The 22,848-nt window shown below is 35.2% G+C and overlaps 1 protein-coding gene across 1 annotated transcript in view; it reads right to left on the reverse strand.

Annotated features, from left to right (window-relative positions):
* Positions 1–18,124, reverse strand: part of LOC149776686 (homeobox protein aristaless-like 4) — a 55,673-nt gene extending 37,549 nt beyond the window's left edge. Inside the window, exons 1-4 of the mRNA XM_089941329.1 lie at positions 17,917–18,124; positions 15,437–15,568; positions 10,912–11,072; positions 4,523–4,595 (exon numbers count right to left, since the gene is read on the reverse strand). Of these exons, the coding sequence (XP_089797455.1) occupies positions 4,523–4,595; positions 10,912–11,072; positions 15,437–15,568; positions 17,917–18,124 (574 nt within the window). The remainder of the gene's footprint in view (positions 1–4,522; positions 4,596–10,911; positions 11,073–15,436; positions 15,569–17,916) is intronic.
* Positions 18,125–22,848: the final 4,724 nt, after the last annotated feature.

A 22,848-nucleotide genomic window follows, 5' to 3' on the forward strand; every position in this document is an offset into this window, starting at 1 on the left:
TTGGCTGAATCCGAGACTCGAACCCATGCAGAGGTGAAACGGCAGTGATCCGTAACGGAGAGCGCTTTAGACCACTCGGTCACTCGGGGTCCCGGGTAGGTGTTGTCAATAATTTTATTTTCCAATTACAGAAAGGAGTGCACGTGGAAATGACATTTGTTTTGCATCTGTAGTAAGTACAATATGATGGATTTGGTTGTCAGTCATCTCCATTCCGACACTCTGACTTATTCTAGATAAGCTCTGAAGACAACACCGTAAAGCCTTCTTAATTTAAATAATAACATGAAATAAGATGTTTCTAAGGCATTCGTGCAGCGCAAAACAAAAGGCATGGTGACCAAGGTAAGTCATGCATCTGATCAAATAAATCAGCCTAAAATGACCTTTAATTTTGAATTAAAATTACTGACAGATAGTATACGAAATAATTTAATCATAATTATGATAATCAGGTAAAAGGTTCATTAACAAATTTCTTTTTCCATAATCTGTGCGTCGACGATAAGATAATGAAAATAACTCGAAAGAAAGTATTGTTTGGAGTTTCTAGTTTGTTGAGCATGAATATGTATTATTTTCATCATATATATATATATATATATATATATATATATATATATATATATATATATATATATATATATATATATATATATATATATATATATATAGATAGATAGATAGATAGATAGTCAATGTAATTAATGTTTAATCTTCATGAGCATTTAGCTTATAACGTTTGTGGTACCTTTCCAATGGCTATGCATATTTATCTGAAGTTTCTCTCCATTATGGAGTGATTGTGGCCTTCACCCTCCCTTACCTTAAGTGTGTGGGGGGTCGTGACACAAGAAGATGTAGTAAAACTTAATTTTGTTCATGAAATTGCGATTGAATATTACAAAAAGTCATTACACCAAAATAAATCATGGTGTATTTTTTAAAAAGGAAACAAAAACTATTGCATCCTCTGAATGAAAGACATTTAAAATTAAAAATCAGAAAATATGCAAAACACTGAAGGAAATAGGCTATATAATTAATATTATAATTGTTCATTTAACCTGTTTATAAATATTTAAGATAGAAACATTGATAATGAATGAAATCAAACTATAATAATATTTATATATCATAAATACATTAATAATTTAAAAAGAAAATCACTAAAGGCAAAAAAGTAATAAGCAGGTGAAATAATAGTATAATGTGATAATGAATCTCTTTCGCTAAACAAAAATTAGATAAACAAAGTTTTGAAGAGAAAAACATTTTATTTTCAAATTGTGAAAAAACAAAACTTTAAGAAAAATCACGCATTACAGTATTATGAAAATTATGAAAAAAATTGTAAATATATATATTTAAAACTAATTTTTACAAAATGTTTTAAAACATTTTGACAAATACTTACAAAAAAAAGTTTGATAAATATATATATAAATATTAAGAATATATATTTTTTACAAAAATGCACACAAACATACTTAAAACATCCATTTTCATTATATAAAAGAAATCATAAAAATATAAATTGTTGAACCAAATGTATTTTAAGAACAATTTTAAAATCTCCAACTTCCTTGAAAAATACTTTTGAAAATATATCATTTGATATCCCTCTAAAGGGCATGAAAACGTTATTATTTATACCATCCAAATAATTACAAACTCATTTCTGAACCTTTAAAGCACCCATAGGTGTAAGTTTAAAATATCCAGAAAGTACAGTTTTACAAATGCTGTGAGTAATATGGGAGCATAAAGTTATTACTTTTTTACAGCACAGCCGACTTCGTGGAATAGGGCTCTAAAAAGCTCAAAGTTACAGATACTATCTACTAAAAACTGTACGTACTATATACATACACACTCGTCGAGGCTCGCTCTCCTTCTCAGTATATCACTGCCGTCTGGATACTTTGACCAAAGTGTCATCTAAATGTGGTTGGTACATTACCTTTGGGCCTACGCATTAACACACTTGCACGTTGAATAGATCATCCCTTGTATCACATATTCAAAACTCAAATAAAACAAAAGAGTAAACTAGACTGTATGGAGGCTCAGTGGTTCTTCATTGTCGCGTTTTCGGTACATTGTGACACCTGTCGCTTGCTACCTTTAATATGATCAACCATGCGCTACATCGCTACAAGTGAAGAATTCTTTACATTTTACTCCTTCTTACTGGGCCGGTGGCCTAGTGGTTAGAGCGTCCGCCTCGGATGCGGGAGATCGTAGGTTCGATCCCCGACCGAGTCATACCAAAGACTTACAAAAATGGTACTAACAGCTGCCTTGCTTGGCGCTCAGCATTAAGAGGTTAGTGTTATGACTGTCCGGCCTGGTGTCAGGATAATGTGACTGGGTGGGATATCATGCTACATGTCTGCGGCATGATGTCCCAGTGCTAGACATCATTTTAAACTGCCACACTGCAGACGTCGTAGCGATATGACTGAAAAATTGTTAAAGCTACGTTAAAAATCCAAATCACACACACACACACACACACACACTTACTGGGGAAAATGTTCCCATTCTGCACTAAATTCATTACAGAAAAAGATCACAGAAAATGCAATGTAAATAGAGCTAGATGCAGATGTCAAAGTGTGCGGTTGTCTACAGGTGTCGTTTTTACAACCAGATATGCATTGCTGTGGCAGTGATGTTATACACCGAAAGATCGCTAACCCACTGCTAGGAGTACGGTCGACTGAAAGACGTGGTAACCTTCTGAAATGTATACAGTGTCACTGTTTCGATGCTACTTTATCTAATAATACTAAATGAAACAAATCGATGTGATATTTCAGACGGCAAAATGTATAGTCACCTCTAGAATTTAAAATCATAGCTTTACGCCATAATTATGACACTGCGTCAATTCTTGTTACGGCGTTGTATTAAGTCACCATTATGGTATAATTGAAAACGAAAGAATTTGTAAATTAAGTTGAAACTTGCTGAAAATGTTCCAATCACGCGTCAGTGACCATCTTTATTTTCTTTATCGTCCTTGGACCTGTTATCGCACGTGCCAAACGTCACGAATTGGTAGTATGTCTAGTCATTGTCTTTATTAAGGTCTGGTGTTAAAAGTATTATGTCTTGGTGTCAGAGGTGAATTAAAATTATTTTCTATTGGTGTATTCAGTATATTTAAGTTACGTATTGGTGTCAGAGGTGGGATAATGTGAGATCTCAACTCCTTACTGTGTATTATGTAGTATGTAAAATAGCACAATTTAATCAATTACATAAACAAAATGAAATTGAACATGATGTGTTAATGATTAATTTCCTCCAAGAAAAGAGTCACAAAATTCATGCGAAATTCAATTAGTAGCTCTGTTATGCAGATAAAACAAATTTCATCATATATTTGAGTGACTGGTCGAACTCAAATTGTCAGTACGTCAGAATTACCTGGTTGCTTCCGGTCTTTTCCAAATCATTGTTTGTGATAGGTCGGCATTAACATCTCTCTCTCTCTCTCTCTCTCTCTCTCTCTCTCTCTCTCTCTCTCTCTGTAGCCTCTTCGGGTCATCAGTCGTCTTGGTTGTTGACTGTGCTCTTTTTCACTGTGCAGTACAGGTATGGAGCTAATTGTACTTCTTCTTTATTGAAACTAGCTGTAACTGTGCAGTGGAATCTCTTTTCGTGTCCTCAAATTTTCGACACACGTCCTTTGAACAATCTAAAGAAAAATACTTGTTGCTCCACTCAAAAACTTATACTGACTAATTCCGCGAGAGAGATCAATTGACACTTTGAGTTTTATTTGAAAAGACACGCACACTCTCGTTTAGCTTAGCCAATCAGGATTACTTTCTCGAAACACCAAAATTGTATAGCACTACCATCGAAGTAAGAAGAACTCTTTCTATACCACCTTTATCAATAAATATTCTGGAAAATATAATTTTATGACAATTATTTCAAATGGCCCGAGATATCCCGAAAGTTTGGCTCTGGTTTGTCTTAGGTTTGTCATTTTCCGCCACATGACCTTATGTTAATACCACCCCCACCCCCTTAAAATGAGAGCGAAACAATCGGGAGTTTTATTTTCACAGTTAGATGATTAAAATTATGCCCTGAAAACAATTATTATAAACAAAATACCAATATGTGCTGCACAAGAATCAGAAATATTCATACTTGTATAAAACCCTTAATTTTATGGCAGATTCCATAAGCAGCAAGGAAGTTAGTTAAATACATCCCTTGCAAACGTTCTAATAACGGTTCCAAATAACATCATACAAGTTTGTAAACAATGCATTTATTCTTAAACATATGTAATAATCCATGGACAGTTTGTGTAAACAATACAACTGCGCATGACTGAGTGATGTACTCATAAGTGACTTGCGTGCTTCCTGCAATGTCTCCGTTCAAACTAGCAGGAATGAGGCCCTATTACATTAAACCTTCTGTCCTAATTTTAATGGAATTTTGGGAGGCAGATCTGTTGCCTCGGAAGAAGTCATATACGAACATATATTACCTTGAGCTTCATTTCTCTTCTCCAACTGCTTCTGATGTTTTCTCCACTTTGCTCGTCTGTTTTGAAACCACACCTGAAAAGTAAAACCAAACTACACCTGTAAATTCAAAACCAATCAATATGTCGTGTTTGTTACCATTATAACTAACGATGCAACTGTTCTTGTTATTGTTGTTGTTAAGGTCATTTCTACAGGGAGAAATCTTCCGCTGGACTGGACCCTAGTAACTGTAGATGGGTGCTCCACTACAGAGCTGGAACCCATAGACTGGTCGTTCGATTTAATTTCCTTGTTTTCAAAGAATGTAGTCAGGGCTTTCCTTATCATCCCGCAGCCGGGTGATTTGCCTAGGTGCCTTTAATTTACACCCGGTTAATTAAATAAAACAACCTGTTTAACCGTTGGAGGAGGTTTTCCCAACCCTCCACACACACACACACACACACACACCGCCTACCTTGGCAACTCAATCTCACTCAGCTTTAATGGAAGGCATTGGTAGTGTATAACATTTACGGCTTTAACACACGTCCTCGTTTCTCGATTATTTGTCACCTCGATACCGAAGCTAAAATCAAATTCTGATCGTTTTTCTTTTCTTTTGTTTCTTTTTGGCATGAAAGAAGTATTTTGTACAATCCAACAGCCTCCACCAATGCAAAGGGAAGAAAAATGCGTCGCCGGACATGGAATCGAATCCGAAACTTCTAGAAGGACGTTTTAACCACCGTGAGTCTTTGAGCCAGTTCGCAAGCACATTCCCGCGACACAACAATTGACAGCATAATTATTATGTGCACAAATTTATTATTTTAAATTGTATAACTTTGTTCTTTTGGATATTGTGTCCTGTACCGTTAACGTTCTGGATCAGTATTCAAATAGACATTGTCGCGTCTTCAAAACTGAGCAACCAAAACCAAACAACTCAGAACTTGACAGCTATCGTCATTTAAAAGTACACTGACGTTACAAACTCAGAATCTATCAGCTATCGTCATTTACTAGTACCCTGAAGTAAATAAATCTCAGGATCTAATATCTATCGTCATTTACTAATACCCTGAAGTCCAAAATCTCAGAATCTGACAGATATCGTCATTTACTAGTACCCTAAGTCCAAAATCTCATAATCTGACATATATCGTCATGTACTAGTACCCTGAAGTAAATAAATCTCAGACTCTAAAATCTATTATAATTTACTAGTACCCTGAAGTCCAAAAATATATGTATAGCACATAAGTCCCTGACAATATGCATATTAACTTTTTATAGGACCATAGGGAAGATTAGTTCTCAATGTTAAAAATCTATTCCTTTCTAAAGAGATATTATTATTATTATTGTATTACTGACGGAAGTTCGGACATATATATATATATATATATATATATATATATATATATATATATATATATATATATATATATATATATATATATAGTTAAATGTTTTATTTCATACATGATATTGTAATGTAACTTTGTTTACTGCACTTGACTTTGTCCCAAACTGAGTTAATTTCTGCTTAACCTGATTAACATTTTTGAATTTTTTTTATTTCATTTATGTAAGCAACTAAAATAGCTTCATTATACTGTACGCGTATGAGCTAATTAACCAAATTAGTATTCAAGTAAACAAGAAGAGGTATATATGTTGATCAGGGTCAGGGTTTTTGGAGATTCTCATATGAATTTGATGAGTTATTGTGTTGTAAGTAAGCAAGGCTCATTAGATCATACTATAAGGTTATTTTCCATTAGGTAATGGTTGTTTTTAGAAAATGCTAGTAATGGTTGTTTGTAGTAAATGCTAATGTGACCTGAGGTCTAGCAGAGAACTATATTATCTTGTTATTGTGATGATTATACCAGTTGTGCTTTAAAATCTAGCACTTTAAGTTGTGTTATGCTGTGTCTAGTTGAGGCTGAATTTTATTTTTTTCAATTTATTTAATTCAATTGATTATATTCCCTGGAAATAAAAACGTGCTCTGACAAAATTCTTGGATAAATACATTTATTGGAATTTATACTGAATTCAAACCTGAAATAATATGTCTGTGATTCAAAACGAGACTGTTGGCACATCAGCACTTCGCTTACCACAACAGACACGTCATCGCCTTCAATTATGGATCTCTTTGGGATTTGTACTGAGTTTTATTCAGGAATTTTTATTACTAGAAATTGTGTCTCTAATTCTTGGATCGTTTTTATTTAATTCGCAATACCATACGTTCTTTTTTTCTCATTTTTCACTTTGTGTTATAGTAATAGATTAATTATTAAATTTTACAAAGCTTATTGTCTTCACTTTTTCTGTTACTTATTTTAAGAGCATAATCTCGTAACAGAAAATTATGGGGCTCGTCTGGTATGCGAATTTTGCTAAAATATTTTAGAAAACTTTGCTTTAGAAATTTAAATGTCCCTAGTTTCGAAATTTTTTAAATCCCAAGCATTATTTCACATTTTAGAAATCTTTAGTGAAATCAGCAAGCTTCTTACAATATCATCTAAATTAGAGAATTTTGTTTAAGTTCTACCCATGAAAGGTTATAAGTTTTAAAAATGGAAGTACAGTTTAAAAAACGGAATTAGAGATAAGACATGTTCAGTTTCAGATAGAAATGATACAAATGGAAAGAGAGAGGGAAGTAAGACAAATGCAGTTTGAGAAAGAAAAAGAAGATTGACCAATGCAAAGGGAAAAGGAAGAAAGGGAACTTCAAATTATATTAAAGGAATTAGAGCTGGCAAATGGAAAACAATCCCCCACTTTTAAGAAACATCAAGTTAGTACCCCCGTTTCCGGAAAAAAGAAGTAGATCAAGATTTTGTTCATTTTGAGAAAATTGCTGAAGTTTTGAAGTGGCCAAGAGCATTGAATACTATTATTACAGAGTGCACGTTTTGGCAAAGCCCGAGACATTTATGTATCCCTGTCATTACAGCAGAGTGCTGGCTATGATTTGGTTAAGGAATGTTTAGTCTGGACGATGAAACTCCTTTGGCTGGTCATTTAGGGATTATTAAGTCTTATCATAAAATCTTGAATCACTTCTATTAGCCAAAAATTAAAAGCGATGTTTCTAAATACTGCAGATATTGTCATACTTGTCAAATGATAGGAAAACCCAATCAAAAGATACCTAAGACTCATCTACAACCTGTTCCTGCATTTGACGAACCATTTAACAGAATAATGGTAGATTCTATCGGTTTCTTACGTAAGTCCAAGTCAGGTAACCAATACTTGTTGACCATAATAAGTGCGTCAACAAGATTCCCAGAGGCAATTCCTTTGAGGAATATTAAAACTAAAACAATAGTAGACACTTTGATAATAAAAAAACAATTGCTCAGTTTGGTCTTCCCAAATCTGTCCAGTCTGATTAAGGGTAAAATTTTATGTCTGGAGTTTTCAGTCACGTTATGCTTAAATTTGACATCAAGGAATTCAGGTCAAAGGTGAAATTATGGTTTGACAGAACTACAGTGGAGAGAACTTTTGAATTCTGTGATAGAGTTCTGTCTCTCTATCTCATTCTTCAAAATTTTCTTCAGATTAGGTATTACGGCCCTTACAAAGTTAAGACGAAAATTAAGTAGTTAAATTATATTAATAGTACTTATGGGATGTAAATAATTTAAAGGAGAAACATGTATGTTGAGAGAGATAGCCAGGTTAAGCATGCAATTAATTTAGTTGTACCTGTCCTCCTCAGTGAGGATTTAAGCGAAGGAATGCAATCGGAGTTTATTGATTTTGGAGAAATAATCTGGACCAAAAACGTTCATATTTGCAACAACAAGAAAGGAATGAACTAAAACAGTTATTACTTGAATATGATCACTTACTTCCAGATGTTCCTACAAGAAAAGAAAAAATGTGCCATGACTTTGAAAATGTGAATTCCACACCTGTGAAACAACACCCGTACAGGATGAACACTCTCAAACAGGAATAGTTGAAAAAAGAAATTCAGTATTTATTGGAGAATGTATTTATTCCCATTCATTTTCTTGTTAACATTGTAAGGGCCGTAATACCTAATCTGAAGAAAATTTTCGAGAGTAAAAATGACTAGAGTTCACCATGTATACTGAACAGTATGACTAAAACAGATTAATTTCCATTACCAAGAATCGATGACTGCAAGTATGTCACCAAATTGTTTCACCTTCTGAAAGGATTTTGCAAATTCCAGTGATGGAAAGGGCAAAGAAAATTTCGACATTTGACTCCAGATGGACGTGATCAATATAAAGTGATGCCATTTGGTATGAAAGGTTGGCCTAGTACCTTGAACATGATTACACCTGGCCTAGATGATTACGATGTTTACATTGATGATGTCATCATCTACAACGACACCTGGAAAGAACATTTAGCGACGATTCGGAAATTCTTTTACAGGCTCACTGATGCATGTTTGATAATAAATTTATCCAAAAGTGAGTTTCGCCGTGCTTGTGTAACATTTGTAGGACATGTGGGAGTTGGACAAGTTAAACCTATAGATGCAAAGGTCAATGCTATCTCTCAATTCACTGTGCCTATCAGAAAAAAGCAACTGATGCGATTTTGGGGTATGACTGGAATACTATCGGAAATTTTGTTCCAAGTTTGTTCATAACTGCTGAACCCCTGACAACTTATTGAGCAAGAAAACCAAGTTTCATTGGTCTGAAATAAATGTCAGGAGGCTTTTGATAAGTTAAAAGCCATACTTAAGAGTGCATCAGTTCTTACAGCTCCAAACTGCAGTCAACCATTTTAACTGCCTGTCGATGCAAGTGATGTTGAGGTTGGAGCAGATTTGATTCAAGAAGATAAAAATGGTGATGATCATCTAGTATGCTATTTTTCTAGGAAATTAAATAAGCACCAGAGAAATTATTCCACAATCGACAAGGAATGTTTGGCTTTGATATTTGCATTACAGCACTTTGAAGTTTACATTAGTAAGCTCCTTCTCTTATTATTGGTTTTAGTAATCACAACCCCCTTACTTTCACTGGCAAGATGAAAAACAAAACTCAGAGATTATTAAGGTTGAGTGTATAATATTAACGTCAGGCAAATCAAGGGAAAAGACAATTTAATCGCAGATGCACTTTCAAGTGTATATAAATATATTGTTTCATGTATATTTTATGTCATTCATAAGATTTCATCTTATGTTTTTACCACATGTATATTTGACTAATTGTATAAAAAATAAAGCTTTATTGCGTAAATATTTTTTCCTTTATGAAGGAAAGTGTAATGTCTATTTAATTTAATTTTGTCTGTTAGTTTTAATTTTTTTATTTCATTACATGATATAAACATTGTTTACTAGACTTGATCCTGTCCAAAATTGAGTTATGTTTGACCTGATTAACTATTGTAAAAATATTTTATTTCATTTATGAAAAAGCTAAAAATAGCTTCATTATACTCCATGTGTATGAGCTAATTAACCATATTAGTATTCAAGTAAACAATAAGTGGTAGATATGTTGACCAGGGTCAGGGTTTTTAGAGATTCTCATATGAATTTGATGGGTTAGTGTGTTGTAAGTAAACAGGGCTCTTTAGATCATATTATAGGTTATTTGCCATTAGGTAATGGTTGTTTTTAGAAAATGCTAACATGACCTGATGTCAAGCAGAGAACTATGTTATCTGGTTATTGTGAGTATTTTCCCAGTTGCGCTTTAATATATAGCACTATAAGGTGATTTATGTTGTGTCCAGTTTAGGCTGAATTTTACTTTCTTTAAAATATTGAATTCTAGTGATAATTTTCTCTAAAAATACAAAAGTCCTCTGACAAAATTCTTGGATAAAGACATTCGTTGGAATTTATACTGAATTCAAACCTGGAATAATATTTTTGTGATTCAACAAGAGACTGTTGACACATCAGCACTTCGTTCACAACAACAGACACGTTATAACCTTCAATTTCAGATCGTTCGGGACTCGAACTGAGTTTTATTCAGGACATTTTATTGGTAGGACTTGTGTCTGTCATTCTTGGATTATTTTTGGATTTAATTCGCAATACCATACCTTCTTTTTCTCTCATTTTATAATTTGTATTATAGGGAAATACATTATTTATAAATTTTACAAAGCTTGTTTCTTCACTCTTTTCTGTTACTTCTTTTACTTATTTTAAGAGCATAGACTCGTAACAATATATATATATATATATATATATATATATATATATATATATATATATATATATATATATATATATATATATATAAGATTGAACATATGTATGTGTGTGTGTATGTATGTATGTATGTATGTATGTATGTATGTATGTATGTATATGCAGGCACGTAAGAAAGCAAATTTACCGTATCCCTATCCTTACCTGTACTCTGGCTTCCGTTAAGTCTATTTTCATGGCCAATTCTTCCCTGTAGAAGACATCAGGGTAGTGCGTTTTCTGGAATGCACGCTCAAGCTCGTCCAGCTGGAAACTAGTGAAGGTAGTTCTATACCGTCTCTGCTTTCGTTTGCCTTGCTGATCTCCTGAAAGAAAGAAAGCTATCTGTATCTTAAATGTAGACATTCCCATAATCGATGGGTTTCTAATTATGATCTCTTCATGTTACCAGTAATAAAGCTTCATTCTTTAACTGTCAGAAAAGAGGTGCTCTTAAATATTTATTTATTTATTTATTTATTTCACGAACTTTATTCTTAGCACGGAGACGGGCGATGTTAAACAGCTTGCTGTCAGACCCGGTGCAATCCTTGAAGGTGTACTGGAGAAGCATGGAGAAGAAGGTGGCAAAGAGCGTCTGCGCAATGACACGGCCTTGTTTGACCCCGCTGATGACTGGGAAGGCCTCAGATTTTGCGCCATTAAAGCACACTGTGCTGTGCATGTTCTCGTGGAACGATGTGACGAGAGTAAGCAGTCGTCGGGGGTATGCAGCCGATCTTCTGCAGGAGTCTGAAGAGTCCACACCGACTAACCAGGTCAAACGCCTTCGTCAGGTCTATGAAGGCAATTTAGAGGGGCATCTGCTGCTCGCGACACTTCTCCTGCAGCTGGCGTAGTGAGAAGATCATGTCTACAGTTGACCTGCCGGCTCGAAAGCCACACTGGGACTCTGAGTGACGCGGAAGGCTAGAATCGGCAAGCGCACCAAGGCAACACGGGCGAAAGCCTTTCTGACGACGCTGAGAAGGGAGATGCCCCGGCAGTTCCTGCAGTCGTTACCGTCTCCTTTGTTCTTGTACAAAGTGACGATGTTGGCGTCACACATGTCCTGTAGGATGTGTTCCTGTTCACAGCAGAGGCAGAGGAGTATGTGTAGGGGCTGGAACAGTGTTGATTTCCCGCTCTTGAGGACTTCAGGTGGAATGCCGCCGCTTCCAGGAGCCTTCCCACAGGCATCTTCGCAGACGATTCAGCCTTGATATCACATACGGAAGATGGACTTCAGCAGCTGATATGCCGCCTCTCCCACGCCTGTAAGGAATTTGGACGCAGACTCCCCCCCCCCCCCTTCACCATCGATGGGTACGACTTGGAAGTTGTTGAGAACTTTTTTTACATACCTCGTGTCCACTATCTCCAGCTCACACTCCATTAATTCTGAGGTGAACAGCAGGATTGCCAAGGCAGCAGCAGTGATGGCCAGACTTAGCCAGAGGGTTGGGAACAACCCCAACCGCACTAAGAAGACCAAACTGCGTGACTACCAGGCCTGCATGCTAAGCTCACTTCTCTTCAGCAGCGAAACATGGATCACCTATGCGAGACACGAGAGGAAACTCAACAGCTTCCACCTGAGATGCCTGCGGAGCATTCTACACATCCAGTGGCAGGGCAAAGTATCCAACAGAGAGGTTCTGGAAGCGCCAACATGAACAGCATATTCTCCATTCTCAGCGAAAGGCGCCTTCGCTGACTCAGCCATGTCAAGAGAATGGACCCAGGTCGCATTCTCAAGGACCTGTTACATGGGGAGTTAGCAGAAGGTACACGACCGACTGGACGACCACGTCTGCGCTACAAAGATGTTTGCAAGAAGGACATGAAGACAGGGCGTTCAAAAGCCGAGGAAGACAGAAACATAAAGCAAGCTGAAAAGAGAGTTAGAAAGAAGGAGAAACAAAAACTTACACTGGAGTTACACCATCGTCTCCCGTAGACAGACGCATGCCAAGATAAGTATTTATTACATGGGTTATTGTTGGTGATGTAACATTAATATCCAACCCTTAGTTTTATTGCATGGTTTGACTGAGCGATAATGTTAATATCTCTTTTTTAGTGTTGTTAAATCTAAGTGATCACATACGAAAATGGGTGCAGCCGTATTGTCTGATTGGAGCCGTTTTCACAAAATTGTTTCGTCTGATGGTCTTTTTAAGTGGAATTCAATGTTATTGTTCACTACCTGGCAATGGGGACAGTATTTATCTAATCAAATGACGTAAGTGGTACAAACGCGATACCTACATTTTTTAGAAGGTCCATACAGCAAAGATTATACTAATTGTTGTTTTGTTTTTGTATACAAATAAATAAGACTGGATGTCAGATATTACTGCTAACTATGTAAACTTCAGTCTTTAGATCAAGTACCGTACATTCAACCTGTGAAATACCTATGTACCATATGACCAATACTTTAAATCTATCTAGAGTTGTAAATCTTATCATAAAACTCATTTCTTCACTTTTCTGTCCGTTTTTCTTGTCATGTTATTCTGGATATTACCTGCAGATTAATTACTATCTCCCCTCTCCACCGCCACCAACCCACCAAATTATTCAGGCAGCTAGCTCTCTTAATGATTCTTTCTCTGCTTATTATTTGTTTTTCTCTGTCTATCTGTCTGCTACATCACGTGATATATATATATATATATATATATATATATATATATATATATATATATATATATATATATATATATATATATATATATATATATATATATATATATATATATATATACTCCCTTCGAAATATAATCAGTCATCTTTAGATCGAATGGCATGTTGGGAATGAAAATGAAGTTAAACTGAAAAGTCTAAAGGGTTAATTATATGGTAAATTATATATTTAATGGTAAATGACACAACAATGTCCAGATACAACGATGTCCTCTTTGACAACAATTTCCGGGATTTTTTAACGTATCGTTCATCCATGTTTGTATCCATTTGTATACGTTTGCATCTCTCAAAGCATATTAATGTTGTAATAATTTCTGTTTATTTTTTTCTTCTGTTTTGATCTTGAACCCTGCTAAATAATTTTGGTAATAACATTTTCCACCTTGTTGCACATATTGATTCTCACTATAATAAATATTTCATTAACTGATGTCGATAAGGAAAACAGGCTAGGTAACAAAAAACCTTGTGCATATGAGTTTGGGGGGGGGGATTTAAACCACGTCCTATCCTGTTAGATCAAAATTTCACGTTATAAATGAAAGAAACCCTACTAGTTCTAAAATGATCAATTTCCATCTGTAGAAGACCTATATAGTACCCAATATCGACCTCGGGCTTGTACAATTAAATTACGACCCCTCTCTGAAGGAAATGGAACATTTGCCAGGGATAAGCCGCCAGATAGAGATCAAAATCGGAGAAGAGAATCACGCTTGCTTTAGCGAGACGCGTTTTGTTTTTAATGCAGGATAGATAGCGCTGCAGCATCAGCAAGTTAAAGACTGAGATAATGTCGTGTGTCAGAGAGATCTGAGACAGTGTTTTACGGGGCATTTAGTATACGTCATAGAATGGTTGTAGCTGAGACTTTTTGTAAGTCATTTAGCACACGTCATAGAATGGTTTGCGGGTCACAGTGTTTTGCACAACTCTTGCTACTATTATTTTCTTTGCGAGAAATTTTTATGTTACGTTATGTATTTTACATTCGGAATGTGAAAGTGAAAAGGATGTTATTCTAGTTACTACGTAATGAGTAATGTTTTAAGTAAAACCAATTTGTTAACTACAAACTATTACACATAATAAGCAGCGTCTGCACTAACACCACTTCGCTAATAATACAAATATTACACATCATAAGCAGTTTGGCAACTCGTGCCAGTGTAAACATCTAATGACATGTTTATTTAAACGCTTTGGCGTGTGATTTTGTGATATAATAAACGTTCGGTTACTAGCCGTGCGTCAAAGTCCGGGAGTAGAGTAGATGACTGGCGGTCGGGGTGGGTATATATAATAAAAAAAATGGCGATTCACCATTGCGAGATATGGAAGTCGTTCCACCACATCGGGATTAGCTATCACGCACGTTGAAAATGTCTACCAAAGCAGTTAATTGTGAGAAATCAAAGCATATTAAATAAGTCAATTACATAATTTTGATACAGTTATATAATCATTTATCGAGTACAAGACAGTATTGGTAATAACTGCCATATTTCAAGCTCATTTAAGCTGTGTAAAGTTTGAATTTATTAATGTTCTAAATTAAATAAAATAATACATAATAATGGCTTCAAGGTAGGAAATAAATATGGAAACCTTTCTTACTGTCTTGTTACTCGCTTTAAAATACTTTGATGTTCATACCTTTAATTGTGAAGGTTATTTGGATTTCTTCAGAAACCTTCTAGCTTCCATTAAGGTGACTTGTTTTCTCGGTGTGCATTTTTCGTTTAACTTGATTACAAAGTGTTCACGCAAATTAGACTGCTACAATTCACACAACGGTTGTACTGTTTATATTTGTCATATCTTTCTTTCTCATTTTGCAAAGCAGAGGGTGATAAAATTGTGGGTGTCTTTATTGACTTTAAAGCTGCACTACTCTACTCAATAAAGATGTAAATCTGTAGAACAAAATAACGAACGCAAGCATATTGCTTCTTCAACAAATTATAGTCCTTACCGTTACTGGAATCTTTATTATTTACGTTATTTTCATCAAAACGGAAAGCCGAGTCAAAAGATGACGTGCCTCCAGACTGGCTTTGCGAGAGTTCTTCCTTGATCGTGTGTCCTTTTGACTCTCCATCGAAACCTACAAAACACAATTAGATGGATAATGAACAAAAATAGACGGTCAGTACACACACACACACACACACACACACACACACACACACACACACACATCCATCCATCCATCCATCCATCCATTCATACATACATACATACATACATACATACATACATACATACATACATACATATATGGGTGTGTTAGTAAATGTTTATGGATATATCCGCATAATGCACATATGAATTTAAAAAAATCATTACTTACAAAATCTTGTCCAGCATTTGTAAAGAAAGGGAGTGAAATTATATATTAAAAAGTGTGAAACATTTTCCAAAAGATACTATTTCAACTTCACATATGAAAATAGTAGTTCACATTTTGAGACTAAAGGCATTTGAAAATGCCTTACATAAATATATCTAGCGTGGCTTTATGTGTAAAGAACAACATTGTGAGACTAAAGGCATTTGAAAATGCCTTACATAAATATATCTAGCGTGGCTTTATGTGTAAAGAACAATGTCCAGAAACTACCTTGTGGAAATCAAGAAAGTATTATCAATAAACGGATATAATTTTATCTAAGAAGAAAACTTGAATACTCGAAATAAATAAAATGCTCTCTCTCTCTCTCTCTCTCTCTCTCTCTCTCTCTCTCTCTCTTTAATGATGTTCATGGTAGCCACAACAGTGACCGATGTTATAAGCGAGGGAGCTTTATACTGAGAGGTGTTCCAACAAGACTGTTCCTTAAAAGCGCATTAGGTCACAAAAAGGAGTATTCAGTGATGTGACATGACAATGTAATAACTTTTTGAACGGATTAATTTGGAAAGTTTAAATCAATTACGTAGTAAAAATACAACAATTGACCAAATTAATGGGATCAATGACCATATCAACGTTATAAGGGGTGAAGTGATATACTGGGGTGTATTGTAGTCATGGACGAATGTACAGTAAGCCAGCTTATATTATTTTATCAGTCTGCCATTGTATGGACTTCGCGTGTCCGAGAAATTAAATAGCCGAGAAATACACATTTAAAATTATATATATATATATATATATATATATATATATATATATATATATATATATATATATATATATATATATATATATATATATATATATATAAGCAGTGACAGATCTGCAATATTAAATCGGCACGAAAATGAATGACATTAACAGGCCGCGAAATTTAGTTGCCGCTTTTCAGGGTTTCATTATTCATCGATAGAAACTTGCGATCTTTGAGAGTTTCCTTATATGCATGTGTGTAGTCATCGATGGAAGGCGTAGGATCTTTAGAGTTTTCTTAATTTTCAGGTAAGTAGTCATCGATGGAAGGCGTATGATCTTTGAGAGTTTTAGTGTGTGTGTGTGTGTGTGTGTGTGTGTGTGTGGTGTACTTTGTGAATATATGTGTAATCTTTTAAAATCGATAGTTTATTCATTGATCTATATTATGGTTATACATGAAGTACCAGTTAAATATTTAATAAAGTTGACAGGGAAAGAAGACTTTTATATCGAAGCGACTATTTCTTCATTTCTTTGACCCATTTTGATAGGGTGGTCATCAATTTACTTGTGTTGAGGACAACCTTGCAGCTGGTGCAATATGAGTTATCTAAAATAAGTATCTTATCAAGTAAAACGACACAAAATCAGCACAAAACCATATATCAAAGGCGAGTTTTCTCCTCAGGCTAATGCACATTTTATAAGAATTAGATTCGCCTGATTTATTCCAATTGCCAAAAATTCAAATAATTCAATATTATCAATTGTTCAAACTATTTGTAAGACTTTCAATCATTGAATTTAGGAGCATAAGGCGAGATATGACTCTGGCGTTTCCTAACCGAAAAAATTAAGTTCTGTCTAATTTAGCGACCCTTAAAGCCTGACGCTAAAAACGACCGCCTAGTTCGCATATATGGTCTGGCCGACCTGCCTTCAATTGACATCCTACATTACAGCCAATTACATCATCTTAAAAAGGGTTCACTGGTTCAATGTGAAATGATCTGCACGAAATCAGTTTTAAGTTTTGACAATGGTTATACGATTTGCTCGAAATTGCAGAAAGTACCTTCAATTATGATATTGTTAGATATTACAGGCAAAATAAACATGCATATGTTTTATGTCCTCAGTGGTCTAGCTTGAGTAAAAAGTCTACATCCCACTCTCATTCTACCAAAGGATACTGGAGCAGCATTCATTGGATACACTGTTATAAAACAGTGCGGTTTTTAACACAATAAGCCATTATTTGATAAAGATTATTACAGTCTGCTGCTTTATTCAATCAATTGGAAATTATCCTACAATGGACGTAATATGAGGCGACATACCTTGGAAACGGCTGTTAAATTCATTAGTCAAATTGCTATTTATTCTCCCACTTTGGTCCTCGGTTCCGTGCCCTGCCTGAGGCCTCATTGATCCATAATAGCCACATGTGTCCTGAATGGGGTGTCCTATAGGGGCAGCGAAGAATCCCTGGAGGGTGTTTGATTTTTCTGGGCGAATTGGAGTACTCGATGGTGGGCATGGATTCATCTCTCAGATTCACCTTTTTCTCTCAATTTACGTTTCACACTTCAACAAATGTAATTTCCTTCGACAGACGAGCCAAACTGAGAGAGCGTAAAATGAGGTTTATCTAATATTGCAAATTAGGCAATTTTGAAAGGTTTCCATTGATGGCTTTCCTAGAACTCGCCCAATCGGTGGAGAGGAGACTGTCAGATGCCGACTCAATAACTGCTGCAGCATTTCCCGAAGATATTTCAAAGGATTCTTCTCTTTTATGGCTCTCGGAATTCGAGATGCAAGCTCTTAGACACAAAGGCGGCTTCTGCCAACAGTAGTCAGTAAAATCAGGGACAAATCTTAATGAGTATTAACGAATCTGGGTACAGTTCATAAAATGCATGTAAAACACGACCACTTTCGGCAAAATCTTATTAAATTTAAAATAAGAATACAAATAGCAGATGATTGAATGTGAAACGAAAAATCTAAAACCCAGTTTTTCTTAGTCTCTTACTAATCCTGAGAGGAAACCAAAGAGAATTTTTAAAAAAATCATTAAGTTGTCCACGTTAACTGTGTTCTAACCTTTTCCACGCAAAAAAGCGTCAGCTGCCCTGCATAGTCATTAGATGAAATTGAAGTGAAATCTAATCGAAGCTCAAAGAAGCCGTCGTCCAAATTTTAATAGCTGAGATTGCACGTGTAAAGTACTTTCATAATTCGAATCTTTGAAGAAGGTATTGCTAGAAAGGTAGGCATACAAGTTGATTATGTTAAGCATATAAGAAACAAAAGAAAACTGTGTCTCCTTCATTTTAGTGTTTGCAGGTGATTATATTTCTTTAACGTGGTAAATCAAGTTTCCAATACCTGGAACAGCTGCTCAGATCTTCAATGTATAGCTAAGATCGTGTACATCTTTGAATAACAGCAGTGCGATAAACGCGAACTATTTTCCGAAAATGGCTACACTAATTAAAGTGCAATTAATGGGAACGACCTGTGTACTATTTCTGCTAATTTCGGTGAAAATCACACAATACAATTTTAAAAATGTTTTCTTTCAAGTATTTAATATACTTACAAACACGAACGCGATCAAAATTTCCATTACTTTCGCTGGCCAATATAATTGCCCTGCGGATACTTTACTGAGTGGTTTCACTTGGCAGCTCAAGACAGATGTTGGCCTATCATGCTTGTACAATGATGGTATACGTGTTTAGTAAAAGCAAGCTCGCATGTGTATCTGTGTGTGTGTGTGTGTGTGTGTGTGTGTGTGTGTGTGTGTTGTAATTTACAGGAGTGGGGTGTTGAAGTAATTTCTTAATTTAACTTGAGCTCGAGTTTCATGATCAAAATATCTCGAGGTTAGAGGATCGTCATTTAAAACTCCAAACCGGTCTCCCCCACGCCCATTTTCTTTCCTTGTTTTCTTTTTCCTTTTTTAAAAACAAATACCGGCGACAATCTACTCTTCATTCGGATTGACCGTATCTAAAACTTTTCTGTAATAGTGACCGTGCTATAAAAAGCAAACTGTTTCCGAAACTGGTTACACTAACTAAAGTGCAGTGAAGTTACCCCTACATCACTGACGGCGTGTACTATTCCTGTTCATTTCAGTAAAAATCACACCTTTTTTTATTTAAAAAATGCTTTTTTCAAAGGATTTATATCAAACAAAAAACTAGTCGATAGACTTTGCGGTGTCTAATATCATCACCATACACACTCACATAAACGCAAACACATAGACATTAAATAAAAACTATATACTAAATTTCTGTCTTTGAAATCAACTGGAGAGTGGTACAGTTTTATTATGAGATAGTCTTAACTGTTCTCAATTCTTCAGCGGTATTGATGGAGTGGGGGAGGCAGGGTTTAACATGAATACAAATGTCATTTGGATTCATCTTGGCAGTCATACGAGACTGAATGAAGCTGTTTTTTTTTTTAAAAAAAAAAAACAGAACCCTAAGTCTTATTAAATGTTTTTCATTCTAGAAAACGATCTTTCTGCGTCTGCATTGCAGTGATGGAGTGGCAAAACATGCTGTGTGGTTTTATGTCGACAGATCACGTACACTCCATTAATGTCGATATGGCGCTTATGATGTAGGCGAAACATTAAATGCCGCACACACACACACATACACCCTTGCTGCTGCGCTAAAAAATCAAACCCCGTCCCGGGGTTCTGGTATTTAGTTTTGCTCGTTTTGCAGATGACCAATTTTTTTCCTAAAACACCGCTGCATTTCTTCATTTTACCTTTCAATAACGAATCACATTTGTACACTATTCCAGCTAATGAAATAATCGTATTTGCGTTTTATATACGGAGTAAAATCCAGACTTCTGATAAACGTCACCAGTGATCATAAACTTGCCAGTAACTTTTAATATGTTGACTTAAACATTCTCATTTAATGCAATGATATGTAACAACTTTTGATCCTCAACGTACATCTCTGCGACTACAAAACTCGACAGAATTGGGTTATTCTTTTTTATTTTATTTATGGAGGGTGCTCTCACCTGTTTGATCTTCTCATACCAGTTAGGGAGGCCCTCCTGTCCTACTTGTAAATGTTTGCTATATTGTATATTTGGTTGTATGGTATATTGTTATATTTTGTTATTATTATCATTTTATTTTTAATTTAATTTATTTATTTATTTATTTTAAAATTTCATTAATTTATTTTGTTTTAAAACATTTTAATTTTATTTTATTCTAAACATTCATCAAGTTGTAAAAATAATTCTTCTGCCATCCTTGATTCTTCCTCTTCTTTTAGCCGTCGTCTTTTTGCTCTTCTCTTGATTCTGTACCTTTCTCTTTTGGAGTATAATTTTTCACTTCTTTTTGATAATTGTTGTTCCGGATCTTGTGGATTTTCTTGTACTCTTATTTGCTTCTGGTTATTAATTATGTCTCTGTTCTCTGTCACTTGTCCTGTTGTTGTTACATTTGTCGCTCCAATCTCTGTTGTTGTTGTTGTTATTGGGGCTTGTACTTTCCGGTCAATTATTTGTGTCTTTTGCATTGTATTTTTTGCTGTTGCTGTGTCTGTTCTTGTTCTTCTTGTTGTCTTTGTTGGCTCTTCTGTCCTGCATGTTGTTGTTGCTTTGGGTTTCCTTGCGGTTGTTGTTGTCGGTGATGTATTTGTTCTCTCCGCAGCTGCGTTGTGGTTAGTATTTCTTGTTCTGGTTGTTGTTTTCCAGGTTATTGTTGGTGTAATCGATTTGATGTTTGAGTTTCTCCTTGGTCTTTCTCCTTCTGTTGTTGTTGATTTGTCCTCGGTCTTCTCTGACTATTATTTGTGCTTTCTGTGTTGCTTGCTGTGTTGTTCTCCTGGTTATTCGGACATTTATGAGGTGTGTGTCCTGTCTGTTCGCATTTGTTGCATTTTCGATGGTAAATACACCCCTTATATCATGTTTTAGCCAAGAAGCCGTGTAGAAAAAACGCTCGTTTCACCTCTGGTAGTTTACTCATTTCTATTTCCAAGATTCTCGTTCCATTGTAGTTTGATGTCATTGGGATGGTTGCTAGTCTTGAAGATATCACTTTGATTTTCAGTTTTGTCTCGAACTTCTCAACTGTCGCTTCCAAGGGTATCTCTAGTGGTATGTCTGAAATGTGTAGTTCTCCAGTTTTTATTTTTTATTTTGCGTAAGATAGATGTAGACTCTTTGATAATAACTGTTTCTCCTGCAATATTAAATTCTCCAAAAGGTAATATAGACTGGGTTCCTCTTGAATGAAGAGTAGCTAATGTAATAATTATTGGCCATGGGCAATCCAGTTTTGGATGAAGGGTGACTAATGTAATAATTACTTGCCATGGGCAATCCAGTTTTGGATGAAGGGTAACTAATGTAATAATTATTGGCCATGGACAATGCAGTTGTTCAACACGAAACAGCGCTCAATACCCAATATTCCGCCCATTTGATGGACTCTGATGCTTCCAGCCCATGATAATTGTTTCTTGTTAGTTCAAACTTCCCAATAAGGCATCATAAAAACAGTTAGCTCAGCTTAGATCAAATTTGCAGTAATTTAAAGAGCATTATTTCAAGTACAATTTTATAAAATTAATATATAAAAATGATACATTTACCCATATTGGCCACCCTTCTTAACTTCAAGCAATTAAGTTCCTTTACTGCCTAAAGGAAAAACCTTTCAAGAAGTGACCTGAAGGATGACTGTCAAGAACACACGACATGGCGTTAGAGTTCCTTCTTTGCAGTACTCTGACCTTGACCTTGGAGGTTTTGACTATACATGTGCATTTTATGCCCTTACTAGAACAGCAAGCTATTCTTTTGGTGGATGTATGCAATTTGTAATTAAAATTCTTTTATTGATATTTAAACTACTGTCTTATAATAACCTTTATATTTGACCTTTGACAAATCAATTTTTAGAGACAATAAACTCTGCACATTTCTGAATTTAATCACAACATGCTCAAGCCACAAAGTATCATTAAGGTGTATGTTCTGCAACTAAAGTTATTGTACAGATGCCAGTTTTCTTCTCCAAGCTGTGGTGACCTTGACTTTGAAACCCCAATCAGTATGTTTTTGTTCTTATTCCAATCAAAACTATTTGGTCAAGATATGAGCTATAAAACTAAAGTTAAAATTCAAAAACTTTTTTTTTTCTTCTTCTGAATCACTAACTTTTTCCCTGTCAGTTTTGAACATAATTATATTTCTTTTTTTCC

The sequence above is a fragment of the Sinohyriopsis cumingii genome, chromosome 18 (assembly GCF_028554795.1).
Source record: "Sinohyriopsis cumingii isolate HCF-2022 chromosome 18, ASM2855479v2, whole genome shotgun sequence".
Lineage (NCBI taxonomy): Eukaryota > Metazoa > Mollusca > Bivalvia > Unionida > Unionidae > Sinohyriopsis > Sinohyriopsis cumingii.